General features: G+C 29.9%; 1 protein-coding gene across 2 annotated transcripts in view; it reads left to right on the top strand.

Annotated features, from left to right (window-relative positions):
* Positions 1-2,490: 2,490 nt before the first annotated feature.
* The window catches only part of LOC107446148 (putative inorganic phosphate cotransporter), a 52,393-nt gene continuing 39,502 nt past the window's right edge, over positions 2,491-15,381 (top strand). Inside the window, exons 1-4 of one of the 2 annotated variants that reach the window (XM_071186154.2) lie at positions 2,491-2,706; positions 4,515-4,732; positions 8,629-8,862; positions 10,480-10,663. In XM_071186154.2, coding sequence (XP_071042255.2) covers positions 2,661-2,706; positions 4,515-4,732; positions 8,629-8,862; positions 10,480-10,663 — 682 coding nt within the window. In that variant the 5' untranslated portion in view covers positions 2,491-2,660. The remainder of the gene's footprint in view (positions 2,707-4,514; positions 4,733-8,628; positions 8,863-10,479; positions 10,664-15,381) is intronic. The other variant, XM_071186155.2, reaches the window with a different exon arrangement.

Below are 15,381 nucleotides of genomic sequence, written 5' to 3'. Positions count from 1 at the left end.
ATTAACATTGAAACTATTGCGTCAAGCATCTTCGAGCATTGTCAGTTGATCCAATAAAATGAAACAAAAAAAATATCCCATAAAATCTGGAATAAACAACTGGTCAAAATGCAAAAGAAAGGTAAATGTTGTAAAATCTTGGTTTGTAAATCTTACAATGAATTAGATTTTAGAATAAAATATTTTTCTACTATTTGAAATTATAATAAAGCAATTTTTTTATAATAAATTTTTTTAAATTATAATTTAACGGGGAAGCAAATGATGAAAGCAAGATGAACTGTAATAAATAATAAAGACGTCATTTTCCTGCTTACATGACAGTGCAAGTGAAAAGTTATTCTTACAACTTGTTGAATATTTAAACACGTTTTTGTGTGTTATTTCGTATCTTAAAATATCACATGAACTTATTAATTAGCATATTTGAGGTCCACCTTTGAGCAATTAAGATTGAGTCTTAGCACGCGAAGATCCGATTATTAGATCAGAAGTTATTCAGGGTGATCCGTTTTTTTTTTCTTTGCGCACTTTACATTATGCTTGGGAAGAATACCAAATCCTTCAACATAAAATAAGCACCTTTTAAGCCCTTTTTAAGCATTCAATAAAATCTGAACTTATTCCAGAAGTTTAGCAAACATAGGCTTAAGAAATCTTTCCTTGAAATACAAAATAGACATATTATTATTTATAAATAATGAAGTCATCATTCCAAAGTTATAACCAAATAAAAGGAATTTTTTTATGATGGGTTGTGCTTTTTATTTTATGACCAAAAGAAATGATTTTGCAATACTACAATTAACATTATCAAGGCTACAACAAATTTTTGATTCAAAAGAAGTGACAAGACTGAATAGACGTCATAAATTTGAATCTCTTATCTGCTGATTAGTGTATGCAACAGAGAGAGTAACCGTTATTTAACTTAACAATTATTGTGGAACAGTTACTTAAAAAAAACTGTTTCATAATGCTATATATCGTTACTAATACGGTTGCCGAGTATTTAAATGATTTACGATGACACTTTAATAATTAGACAAGATGCTGGAAAAATGTTGAATTAAAAAAGGCTTAGCAGGTTTTGTTTCAATTACTTTTTGGAAAAATTTCAAAAATAAAACATTGCTATAGTAAAATATAGATTTATAATTTATGGGAAATTATATAAATCAAGCTTTAACTTGAAGCTTAAAAATGAACCGTAGTTAAAGTACACAGTAAAAATTTTGGCGTTTAGTTGCTACTATTTTTGGTGTTAAGGTAATCTAAATACATTTTTAAATTCGTAACTCCATTTATAAGTCAAAAAATTTTATTAAGTTCACAACAAAATAACTGTTCGAAAATTTAATTTTAAATAATACAATATTAAATAATAAAAAATAATTACAGTGGAAATATATTACTAAAAATGTGCTTGTTTTTTTTAACAAAATGTTTTTGTAAAGAAGCCATTAAATTGATTCTAATGTTCTTTAAAGAATGTATTGAAAGTAAGCAAATAAAAAATTAAATAATGAATAAATAAAGTTATAACAGTAGAAAAGTAAATAAAAATTATATGTGCGTAAGCAAAATATTTTAAGTTTATCTCAACACCAAATATGGTGGCAACTGTGCACTATAATTTTTTACGGCGTATCAACTATGCTTAATCATTTGGAAAGGGAAGGGGGGAAATGCAATGTCTTCAGAAGCGGTACATTAATCGGGGAATTGTGTAAACTAAGTATTAAAAATAATTATACTGTTACATCAAACTACGTTTTATGATTTAGAAAAAACTTTAAAAAGGGCTGCATTTATTTATTTATTGCACATACATAAGTAGGCTTGTATGCTGAAGACAATAAAAATAATACGGCTTATAAGCTCTTATATAAAAACAAATATCCCAAATAAGGTAAGCACAGCTTTAACTTATATCTATTCTGATGGTGGAATTCGAGTCTGCTTCTTTTAAGAAGATACAGAGCATTTGGTGGAATTGAGTTTGAAGCGTTTTTCCCCTTAATACACACAGGTGCATTGTACATGCTTATCAGAATATTAAATAAATTAAATTTAAAAGGAAAATATAGTTGTACTACCAACTAAATTTAATAATTTTAATCACTAAGAGGAACTTTAAAAAAAACACGTTTATAAGAAATTTATACGGTTAGTGAGACATTATGTAAATTAAATTTAAAAATGAATTGTAGTTATATAACTAACAAAAATTAATCACTATAATTATTCAATGACTAACTATTAATCTAGAATATAAGTTTAAGTAACACATTTTCATCCTTATTTATTTTAATAATTATTTTTCTATTATTTTACGTTCAAGGTGTGTTTATTTTTAATTTCATAGAATCACTTTACGATCGATTGAAAAATAAGCGCTATTTCATTCATTCTTTTCTGTGCTATTTCAAACATAAAATATTTATTTGCTAAACAATATAATCATTGTGATTGTTTGAAGAAAATCACGAATTGTGAAATGCGTGTTTAAAAGCAGTTATTTCGCCATTTTCTCTCAGATAAGTATTTTTAAAAACTTCCTTCGTGCACGACAGAAAGGACCGTTAATTTGTAACATTTATTTGAGAACACTTATTTCTTTTATTTCGTTAAAATTTTGAACACCAAAAGTAGACAGAATGGTAGATCCAATTGTAGATTTTTCAGAGAAAATCAAGACCCAAAGTAAGACATAAAAATTATTGATTTCAAAAATAATATTTGTGAGCAAAAATAGTTTTGCTTCAAGTATATTTATTTAATTTTGGACTAGCTTCTAGGAGTCAAAACACTAAGGCGATTTGAATAAATGATTTAAGGGGATTATTTTTTTCTTTAAATAGTCGAAGTTCGCAGTTATTTTAATTAAATATAAATGTATAGGGTATTTTTTTTTTGAAATTTATAATATTCACCTATTTCAAACATGATTGTTACTTCTTCTTTAGTACAAAAATAAAATTCTTTTATAATGAATTATGAGTTTAAAATTTCCATCCTTTAATCATTCTCCTATTCAAACATGGCAATTCTCCTATTTCCAGCATGATTGTCACGTCCTCATTAGTACAAAAATAAAATTCTCTTATAATCAATTATATGCTTAAAATTTTAGCTCTTTCAATCATTCTCCAATTCAAACGTGGTAGTTATATTTTAAACATAATTGTCCCGTCTTATTTAGTATTAAAATGAATTATGTGTTTTAAAATTTACCATTTTCTATAACTAGGACAGAATTAAATCATTTCATTAGTTACGACTAAGCCTCTTGCCAATTTTAGCCCTTTACGACCGAATGTGATATGAAAGTACTTATTTTTCTCGAGATGCAAAAATGCTCAAAACGTAAAAAATGGATGTTATTTTGTTCTGAAGACTTATAAATAAGAGGTATCTCATGACTACTAGAATATATTAATAATTAAAATTGCTACTGAGTAAAATTGATTACTCAGTAGCAGCCCTAATCGGCTCTCACTGATTCATCGGATCTGACGTGACTCAAAGAGATAAGATAATGCCATCGTTTGTCATATAGTTTAGTATATCGACGACTAAAATATGAATATAAAAAAAAAATTTGCAATTTCCTGTGGTGACGGCAAATACTATTGATTTTTTCTTTTTCTTTTGCTAAACCAGATAACTAACTATATTGTTGTTTATACATTTAATGAGTATTAATAAAATTAAAATGGTAGCTAAAAGAAGAAAATTTTTTACAGTTGAAACATAGTTTAAAACATTCATATAATGCCACTTTTTATTCATTGAGTTAATAACTATTCCGTCCAACTGTGCAGAGTCGGCCGTAATGGGATTAAAAACAATAAATAGTGCAACACTAAAAGTTTCAGTTTTGTGTTTGGCTGAAAGAAAAACGAATGGTTCAGTTCCTATAAGTTTCTATTTTGTGTTAGGTCGCTTATGACGGTTTCGAAATTTTAGTTAGCGATAGTATGTGTTATCTGCAGTCTGAAAACAATTGACCCGTGTTTTGTCATTCAGTACAGATCGCCAGCTAAATAATGAGCATTCTAGGTAGCTGGAAAGTGGACAAGATTTTATCGGACGATTGATTCCCATAATTTATTTGGCTACAAATTCAATTCATCGTGGGTTAGGAAACCAATTGACCTTTTATTATCATCAGCCACTAAATTCCAATGGAAATTTGCCCAACATTAGTCAGAAAGCGTTCGAACTTTGATCAAACTTATATTCTTTTTGAATACAAATTACAATTAAACGATTGAAGTTTAATTGCTCGCTATTGGAGATTTTGAGTACTGCTTACTGGTGGAAAAATGATTAAACATTTGATAGTAAAGAATCCATCCTCACATAAACAAACGAAATAACACAAACACAGTAAAAATAAAAAAATAGTACGTCAATTTTTTAAAATTATTTAAGACTTTTTTAAAGGCTTATAGTATTAGTTTAAACAGCGATCAATATCAAAACATTAATATTCTTTTTATTTTCAGGATGGTTGGATTATTATCTTCCAAAGAGATATATTTTTGTTTTTCTCGCACTTGTGGGTACTATTTGTATGTACGCTATTAGAGCCAGTATCAGCGTGACCATTGTCGCGATGGTCAAGCAGACAGTGGTATTACCCGAAAACAGATCTTTGGATAGCATAGCTGAGTGTCCAAACTTTGATTATAATCAATCAAAGACTGACAATGAAGAATATAAAGTAAGAATTTAAATACATTCTTATTTAATTTTAAGACATTGCGCTAGGAGTTAAGCCAACTTCCCCAAGAAGAAAGAAGGCCTCATCACGGATCAATTTTGTAGTTCGACGTAACGAGCATGAACTGCACAGTGGATGAAAAATAAGAAAGGTGTAACTAAGTTCGAGATACTAAGCAGTACAGTGGAAGTAAATCATACAGTGGTAGTGAATCATTACGTTTGGACTACTAATGGATTAAATTTCTTACTTATGGTAACTCGTGCTGAGGCTTTCTCTTTTCTAGGAGGTGTTGGCTAAACCCTCTGTTCACTGCCGTTCACCAACCCTGATGATTGCCTTGCAATATTTGCTGTTTCATGGCAATAAACAGTATTTCTACAACAGTTTTTCTAAAATTATTTACTTTACATAGATGTTCTATAAGGAATTATGTTTATTTAAACTTGTGCCTCTACCTCCATGTCTAAATATTATAAATATTCAGATTTATTGGTGAGCTTTTCTAAGTCATCATCTTTTTAAAATAACATTTATATTGTTATAACATTATATTATTCAAACAAATTTAGTGAAATCACAACCGTAATTTAATAATTTCGCTTACCAAACGGGTGGATATCTATATATATATTTCTCTTACACGGCACCAAAAAAAAGCCTCATTACAACTCCCCGAATGGCAACGTTAGAAAATCGACTAATGATTGCTGCTAAAAATGTCACATGACAAATGTCACATGAGGTGGCTTAACATATAGCGCTTTTAAAAAAGGAAACAATAACCAGAGTGAGCATTATCAGGTTGTTCAAATCAGATTCATGCCCTGAAAACATGATAATATTTAATTTAAACTCAATTAGGAATTAATTAGGCTGGCCTTCTCCATGACTATAAATAAGTTCAGACAACAATATAACAAGGTCAATAACAAGGTCGGACTTTTGAGAAAATCAGTTTAGTATTTCTCGGGTAATGCTAACAGCCATGCATTTTAATTTATTGTATGTAAAACATCCTTATTTTGTTCTAAAATGCTATGTACTTTATCACAAATGTTAATTAATATAGAAATTGATTTCAATAATGCTGATCACCAAAAAATATTTCATTTGGCGATAAAACAAATTTCTGTGTTCTTGAAAATGAAAAACTTTTTGAGGGTTATTATCTCACCAGGAAAAGTTAGGGTTTAAAGTTTATATTTTTAAATAATAAAAATTTTTTTCTTAAACTTTCAGAATTTCTAGCATTAACTAATTTAGTTGAATTTTGGTGAGTAACTGCAATATTTGATAATTTATTTCGCTAATATGTTTATTATTTAGCTAATGTTTTGATTTTTTCACCATGTACAATTTAAATAGCTAATATACTTTTTTAAGAGCCAATAAGAACATTGATAAAATTCTTCTACATAAATACAATAGTATGTCTTTGATGATAAAATACTATGTCTTTGATGATAATATACTATGTCTTTGTGCTAGAACATTGTGTTCAATGGCGAGCGAGCGCAGCGAGCCATGGTTCACGGCGTGAACCACATAGGATTGCGTAGCATTTCTGGGGGGTTGGCGAGCGTTAGCGAGCAGGGGGCAGAGCGTCCTAGTATTACATACTACTTTTGCTTGCATCTCATTGTGCATGAAGCTGATCGTTAAGCTCTAAATCATTTAACAGATCAGAAGAGTACAACTGATTGGAGCCGTGATGGCTCAGATATAGAGCGTTCGCCTTCTAATAAGGCGAACGGGGTTCGAATCCCAGTCGATATGAATTCCGCACCCGGCTTGCACCGACCACAGTGATGACGTGAAATATCCTCAGTGGTAGACGGATCGTGGAAAGTTCTCGTGGTCTTCCTCTCCATGTAACGCAAATGCGGGTTAGTGCCATCAAAAGGTCCTCCACGAAGGCAAATTTCTCCCAATTCTTGATCCAGGAGTTTCCTTGTGTTTGAATTGTGTTCAAAATTACTAGGCTACGGAGTTGAACATTAGTAGTAGTAAACCCAAAAATTGGGTCGGCTGTTCAACGATGGCCATAGAATAAAATAAAAATACAACTGATTAGGCCGGGATAACCTGGTTGGAAGGGTACTGGACCCGTGTCCAAGAGTTCGTGGGCTTGGTCCCCGCCGGCCGAAGACTCCGCGTGTAGTAAATGGTGACTGATGCACGTTAAATCTGTCGAATCGCGAAGTCCTCCATGTTCCCATAACAAATCAATACCACAGGGGGTACTGATTCAGGAGTTTCCTTGTCTCCTGGATTTGTTCAAAATTACAAGGCTACGGAGTTGAACATTATGTATATATAAACACAAAGGTAAAAATTATAAAATAAAATAAAGTAGAAATTTTTTAATGGGAAAACGTAAATTTCTCTTTAGGACGCATTTCTTTACGATGGTAATTGCGATATTTCAAAATAAAGAATAATTATCCTAAGATAAAAGTAACTCTTTATAATGCGTCGATATCGCGAAAAAATGAAAATGCAATTGAAAATGAGTTGAGATAAAAGAAAGAATGCAGAAAACAAATTTACTGGCTTAGAGGAAAAGTTAAACATAGATATATTAATTTAGCATTTAACAAAAATTTACTGAGAAGAAAAAACAATAAAACTGTGCTCATAGTTTAAATCGTATAAAATAATTGTAATATATATACACTAGGAGGCTCCACCCCCTGCTCGCTAACGCTCGCCAACCCCCGAGAATTGCTACGCAATCCTATGTGGTTCACGCCGTGAACCATGGCTCGCTGCGCTCGCTCGCCAATGAACACAATGTTCTAGCACAAAGACATAATATATTATTATCAAAGACATAGTATTTTATCATCAAAGACATAGTATTGTACTTATGCAGAAGAATTCTATCACTGTTCTTATTGGCTTTTAAAAAAAGTATATTAGCTATTTAGATTGTACATGGTGAAAAAATCAAAACATTAGCTAAATAAGAAACATATTAGCGAAATAAATTATCAAATATTGCTTCACTAATATTCTGCATTTTAAAGCGTGAAAATTCAATGCGTAAATAAACGCGAAATATAAAAAAAATTCAATGCATTCAATACAAACACTTAAACGTTTTTTAGACGTTTAGGTTGCTCCCAGTAGAAAAATATAAATTCAACAGTGGCCTTTTAAAGCATTCTCACTTCAATTAATTAATTAATTCCTAATTGAGTTTAAATTAAATATTGTCATGTTTTTAGTGCATGAATCTGAATTGAACAACCTGATAATGCTCACTCTATCTGGTTGCTCACTACGTGCTCTTGCGCGCCAAATCCAATCAATTAAAAATGAAAACTGTTGCCAGAGCGAGAAAAGAAATATCATCGGTTTTATTGATATATACATACATACATACGTACGTATTAGCGTTTTATATAATATAGATATATATTAATATTTATACGTTAACGGGTATTTACGATAATCCCATTACATAGTTGTCTTCAATTTAGAATTTTCCTGACTGTTGCCATCCTATTAACTAAAAAATTTGAAACAATTATATTCTACGCAATATATATTCCTAATTTAAATTAATAAATATAAATTGACTATAAAAAAACGACGTTTTGTGCTTTTTGGAGAGTTTTCCACAATTATTCAGAGAAATTTTCTCGCAAGAACGTATTTTCATTTTTGTTCATTTATTTGAACACGCGTTATGAGCAACATCATCTATTCGAAACATACATTTCAAGAATTATCCTTTTCCCAAAACGCGCATTTTGAGTTCACTGGCGACTTTTAATTCATCATTTGCGTTCATATTTTACAATTGTATGTATTTTGCATAATAATCACATCACAGCTTTTAATGTCTAATTTAATAATGAAACAAAATTATTCCTCTGTCTTTTTAGGGCGAGCAGTATGATTGGAACATTCAGAAGCAAGCAGTTATTCTTGGTTCTTATTTCTACGGTAACATTGCTACACAGTTGCTCGGCGGTGTTCTGGCGGAGAAATTCGGTGCCAAGCATGTATATGGTATTGGAATACTTCTGACAGCAACCGTATCACTGCTTTTTCCTCTAGTTGCCAGTTGGAGTTATGTTGGCGTCATTGTTAATCGAGTCATACAAGGTCTTGGCGACGTAAGAAATAACTAATTAACTGGTCGCTTGATTTTCGTTCTGCCTTAAACTTGTTTGCATTATTTGTCCAGTCCCGATGTTAAGAAGAAAAATTAATACTGAAATAATACTGGGAAAGCTACCGATTCTTTTTTCGAGTTTTAAGTTAGTTTAAATGTGATTATCTGAAGTTTACCTATTTCCCCAAGGTAAGCCTTAGCAAATAGAATTTACAGTGAGGAAGGATGCTATCTAGACAAGTGAGTTATCTTTACTAAGCATTTTCACGTTAAATCGATTCAAACTCAACCAAAAGTTATAGAATAATTTACAGGTTTTATGCGTACGAAGAGTATAAACCAAAAGTTTCACCTCTCAAGCATAAAAAAATCCATATAAATGAGTTAAAATTTAAGGGTAATCGTAAACATCGAAAATTAATTATTTTCCATTAAATTATAGACATTAAATAGGCTTTTATAAGAGTAGGCAAAGGTTAAAATTATTTTCAAAAAAAATTAAATATTTGTAAACATTTGAATTTTTTTGCGCTGATTTATTCAAAAATTCGTAATAGTAACTTAAGGAAATGGAACTAAAACATTAGATATCATGGGAAATCGTAAGATCTGTTCATAACAAATCTAAAAACTACTAAATGTTAAAAACAAGATAATAATGTGAATTAAGCGCAAATGAAAGTACATAATTTGACACACTATAGTTTCAGTTCTATTAACAGGATCCTACCACAGTGTTTAAATGTCAAATGAAGGTGTAAAAGTAAAGGGACTAGCACCAATAGGAACAGAAGAACAAGTTAGAACGAGGGACTGACATTGGGCAGATGCGAAATAGCTGGGAGAGGATTTACTGAGAATCATGAATTACAACAGATTAAATTAAAATAGACTCCCAAATACTGGAAAGAGGAGAAATACTTGAAAGATAATTAACTAAATTATTAGGATTTTCCAAGATATAAAATGACTCCCAAAAATAAAATCGGTAGATGAAGAGCAGTGTTGAATGATTTTAATAAAAGAAATCTATGATTCAAATTCCATTTGTGTAGAGAGTTAGAAGACCAGTTAATGTCCTGATTTTGGACGTTCTTTAAGTCAGCAGCTTAAGGGTACATTTAAGAATATACTCTATATTTTTGTTGAATATAATAATATTGCAAAGAGATTTTCATAAATTTTTAACTAGAACCTTTCATCCAATAAGAATAGCAAAATTTAATGACTTACCAAAATTAATAAACATTTTTTTTTTATTTCCAATGAGCTGCACAATCAGTCTTCCCGATGAGCAGATCTAGTGCCATCTCTAGAAGTGGTATCCATTCTTTCAGGACCACCACAATGGGGGAGATACCGTTGGTCATGTTAATTTGGACGTCTAGTTTCTGCCACACTAGATGGCAGCACCGAGACTCTATTTGGACGCTGAAGTGCACAAGGAATTTAATTTTTCCGGAAATTCCAAGAGCCAATAAGGCACTCCAGGGCTTTAAATATAGCGATAACTTTTCCCCCCCAGAAATTTAAAATGTTTGAAAAATGTCACATAAAACCCTCTTCGACTCTATACTTCAATTTGTTTTTTCATGTTGATGTGTATGTGTATTTCAAGGGGATGACGTTTCCGGCAATTAATTTCGCGATCAGCAAATGGTCACCAGAGAGCGAGAGAAGCAGGTCTTCAGCTGTTATATTTTCTGGAATGCAAATAGGCACTGTCATTGGAATGCCCATTGCTGGACTGCTCTGCACTACAGATGCCTTAGGAGGATGGCCATCAGTCTTCTATATATTTGGTAATCCATTAATTATTGTGTGTACAGTCCGCAAAAAAAAAACGAATCACCCTGAATAACTTTCGTTCTAATGATCGGATTTTCACGAACTAAGTGTCAATCTTAATGGTTCCTGGGGGTGACCTCAAATATGTTAATTAATTAGTGCTAACTATTAATTAAGTTACGAAATCAGACACAAAAACGTACTTTCTCTGAATAAACATATAATTTTTTTTACATATTTGGAATCTAGACCCTTAAATTAGTGGGGGTAGACAAAATTTTTAAAAAATTGGGTGGTAAATTGGGCCGCAATAAATGTTTATATATTTGGCGATAGTCCAGAAAACCGCCAAAAATAGTCGCCTGCTCAAATAAATATTTTAAGATAACCCATTGACTAATTCAAAAGAGGAGTGCTTAATTTTACTAGGTTGCTACGCAACCAAACTCTGATAGTAAAAAAATTGAAATTATGTTCAGTGATTGCTCGGAGGGGCTTAATTTATTGTTAATAGAAAATATCTCGAAGTTTCCAGGGCATAAACAATTTTTTTAGGGGATTTCTGTCCAAAAAGCAAAAAAAATATTATTTTAATCTCCTTTGAAAAGTAAATTTGAATCGATTTATAAATTATTTATGATAGTTTTTAGAATTTAAATACATGAACTTTTTATCTGATATTGTTTAGATTACACTGTTTTTACTATATTTATTCGAGGATTTTATACTAAAATAAAATGAGCATAACTTATTATAGCTATATACAAAATTTTAGGGATAATCATTTTTACAGTTTTAATCGAGTCGTTCTAGGCAAGAAAATTTGAAGGAAAAAAAAGTGCTTGAAAAATAAAATGTAGATTGTATAATAATTCTAATGCACATTCACAAGGCTTTCTATAATTTACGATATTTCTTTTTTCTATAACTCAAGGAATTGCTGAATGTTTAGTGGCATTTTAAAAAGATTGAAATATGTTATGTTTAAGAATAAGATATTGAAATAATATGTAGCAAATTGTAGGATTCATTGCTTAAAAAATCGCTTCATTCTACTAGATATTTAGGTTACATCGTTTCCTTTGGATAAAGATGATTAGCAAATAGCATCCTCATGTTTCGATACATTCTGAAACTTATACGTTCGCAAATTCACCATAAAATGTCGCACAGCATATTCTTCAATTACGATAAGCTACATTTACCAACAAATACTGCTACTATGGTTATTTTTACTTTCTTATATATATCTGATGATCTCTTTTTAAACAGAGCTCGTAAGATCCTTAAGATACTGAAATGGGGGCACAAAAACTTAAGAGATAAAATATTTAATTTCATTAACTCAAAATATCTGGTGTCAAAATGTTAATTTTTAAGTTAAATATAACTTTTACAATATTGATGTTCTTACATTTTTAAAGACCATATGAATCCTGATAAAATATTAAAATGCATATGTTTACTTTAACTAGTGTAAAATCCTTATCAAAATAATGATCAAGACCCAAATGTAAAATAGTATAATTGACGATAAAAACTCAACTGGCTTCAAAACATATGAAGAGGGAAGTAAAAGTCGACATGTTTCGAGTTTTCAAATATAATCGCCCATTCTCAAGACTTGTCAGGCTTGGATAACTTGTGACTTTTATTATTGGACGCTCAAAACATGTCTATTTTTATTATCATCTATTATTTTTTTAAATCAATGAAGTTTTTATATTTTCGATTCAGTTTCTTGGGATTATCCATTTAGTTACACAACATATTAAATTATTTCACTCGATATTAAAATAAGTTTTACATATGTTATAGGCACAGGCTCTTAGATTGAAAAAATAATAATTCACTACTTTGTAAAAAAATTAATGCAGTAAAAAAAAATTTTTTTTTTTTTTTTGCTGCAAGCCTTAACATTTTAGTTTAGGGTCATAAAAAAATTCCGTTTACAATTGAAATTTCAAAAGTCGAATGTGAAAATGGAATGTCCCCTAGTACCAGGAATCGAAATTAAATAGTAACAAGGACAACTTTTTTAAACAAGTTAGCGTTTCCGTCCTACTCGAAGTTGTTTGAAAAGGTATTTTTTATATATCGATTCCAAAGTTTATTCTACATATATTTCAGGGTAAACTTTCGGAGTATTTCGATCGAGTTTATTTTTACACCCTTATTTGCTTAAAATTATTAAATAATTTACTTAAAATAAATTATTCAAGCTACATGATTTAATGCATTTATAGTATAATAATAAACGGAGCTTCCGACGCATATCCTTAACCTTAATACCGCTATCATTAAATAAATGGAATAAGCTTAGATAAATGATAAAAGTTAATTTTTCCCTCGTGTAATTTTCAAGGAATAATATGTTTCGATCAAACAGATTTCATTCTGGAAATAGCGAAATTATTGAGTAGGTCCCTTGGAGCAATATCATTCTTATCCTCTTTTGACGAAATATAGGAAAAATTAGTTTTCACAGTTTCTGTAAAAAGTATGTTAGCCAACTTTCCACGTTTTTTTTTAAATTTTTTTTATTAAAATAAGGTCGGAAATTGTGTAGTGTGTGCACAGCTTCGGAATCCTTACAAATTTCAATTTTTAGTATTTCCTGATTAACAAAATAAGGCATTTTCCTGATAACAAATTATATTACAATTATATCTTGGAAATCATGCTAAAGTAAAAAATTAAACTAAATAGTTTAGTATATTATCAGAAAAAAAAATCTACTTGGTATCATAAAGAGTAAAAGATATAATGAAATAATTAGTGAGTCACACGTGGTCGGATAATTAAAAATTTAATTTCACAACTAAGATAGTAGGACGACATTTAAGATACTGAGATATTTTAAGACACTAAAAAAATTGGCTACGTATTCCACAGCTTTTTATGTTCGGTATCTTTATCCTCTTTGTAGTGACTTAGATAATCTAAATTGAAGTCACAAGAAACAAAACAAAAAAGACAATCAATAATTTATATTCTTTTTTCAAAAAAATAGTATGCTAAGTAAATAATCAGCTGTTTTGCATTAAATAATTTTAAACAGCTGAATGTTTTTAATTTCTTAACAAGGTTTTATTCTTAGCTAGCAGACAATAATTCTTTAAAAAAAACTTGACTATAATTTGAAAAGGAAACCTAAATTAAAGAAAATCTAAATTAAAGTTCTAAAAAAATTATTAGTATATTAATGCAGAAATAATAAACGTAAAATGGAAAAGAGTAAGAATTTTAAAATGTTAAAATTTTATTAAATAGTTGGTCAAATAGTTCTGCGATACACTTCCGGAAATTTCTTTTAAGATTAGGATGATATAGGGTAAACCAACAAATGAAGGAGCATTTCATAGATATTTCTTAGAAATAAGATTTTAAACGTTTTAATTTAGATTGATTGGTAAGAGTAGCTTACTACCTAACAATAGGAAGTCCTTTAACAATGTATTTAGTTATCTGGTCTTTGAGTCTTCTCTGGAAAAAGTTTTGAATTTGTTAGTATCTGTTCAACGCCTTGTTTCTTTGACAAAATTATAAGGTCAGTGTTTGTTGTTATCCGTTTAAACTACAATTAATTGCATATAATAATGCTTTTTCTTTTCATTGTGAAAAAAAGAATTCAAAATATGGTCATTGAAGTTACGTTTTATTTATTTTAAGCATCATAACATAAGCAAGTACTGAGATTAGGGGGTGTTTATTAACTGGATTACAGAACGATGAAAAACCAATGTATAAACAAGTGTTCCTTTACTGGGATTTTTTCAAGTTAATGAAAATAAAAGAACAATTTTAATTTTCCTGTACCTTTTGTCATATTATAAATCAAAATTATGTTAAAAATAAAAAAAACAACTTCTAACCGGTGAAGGAACAGGCATGCTCCTTTACTGAGAATAGATTTCCCAGTGAATGAATAGTATGTGTGAAATATGATTTTACTTGGATAATTAGTAGTTCAGCGACATAGAGGACTCCTAAAATTCAGTTAAATGTTGTATGAATAGTTCCTATGACTATTTCATTTAAATATGCAAATTTAATTGCTAAATTTATTTAAAGAATTATAATAATAATTAATTTATTATTTATCTTTATAAATGTAGTGATTAGTTATTACATCATACCTTAGACTCCTTAATAAACTATGTTTATTAACTAAATATAACAACTAAATATAATAATAAAAGCTTGAATAGAATCTTTGCAAGATTTTGTGCCAATAATTAGCTAAATTATTATCCTATTGCCGTCTTTAATGTCCTAACGGGAACTGGTAGGAAAAATCCATTTAAAGACAATTATCTAGGTGAAAAATGGGTGAAGTTTTTTTAAGGTGACATCCACCGATAACTCAGTGCAATGCGAAGATAATTTCAAAAGGCAAATCTTCCCTTAGAGAATAATATTCGAAATACTGGTTTTAAGAACTTCTTTAGGAGGGAAGTAGCCCTGGCATCCTTTTATAAAGTGATTGCATTTACAATGCGAATGAAACAAGAGTTGAATACTGCCCTTAAACGGGAAAAATCTGCGGCCTTAAAAATTATAAGGATTTATATTCTAAAGTACCTAGGAAAGAAAAAGTACCTCCATTGGTAGTTTTTCCTTACAGAAGAATTCGTAGAGATATTACAGAATCAGTCCCTGCTACATATTTCATTGGAAAAAGCTATTCATGAAATGAAACGATGACAGCAGCAACATTTTACAAATATAT

The sequence above is a fragment of the Parasteatoda tepidariorum genome, chromosome 4 (assembly GCF_982258835.1).
Source record: "Parasteatoda tepidariorum strain Cologne lab strain chromosome 4, Ptep-v5.0, whole genome shotgun sequence".
Classification (NCBI taxonomy): domain Eukaryota; kingdom Metazoa; phylum Arthropoda; class Arachnida; order Araneae; family Theridiidae; genus Parasteatoda; species Parasteatoda tepidariorum.
This window is presented reverse-complemented; position numbering and strand designations above follow the sequence as displayed.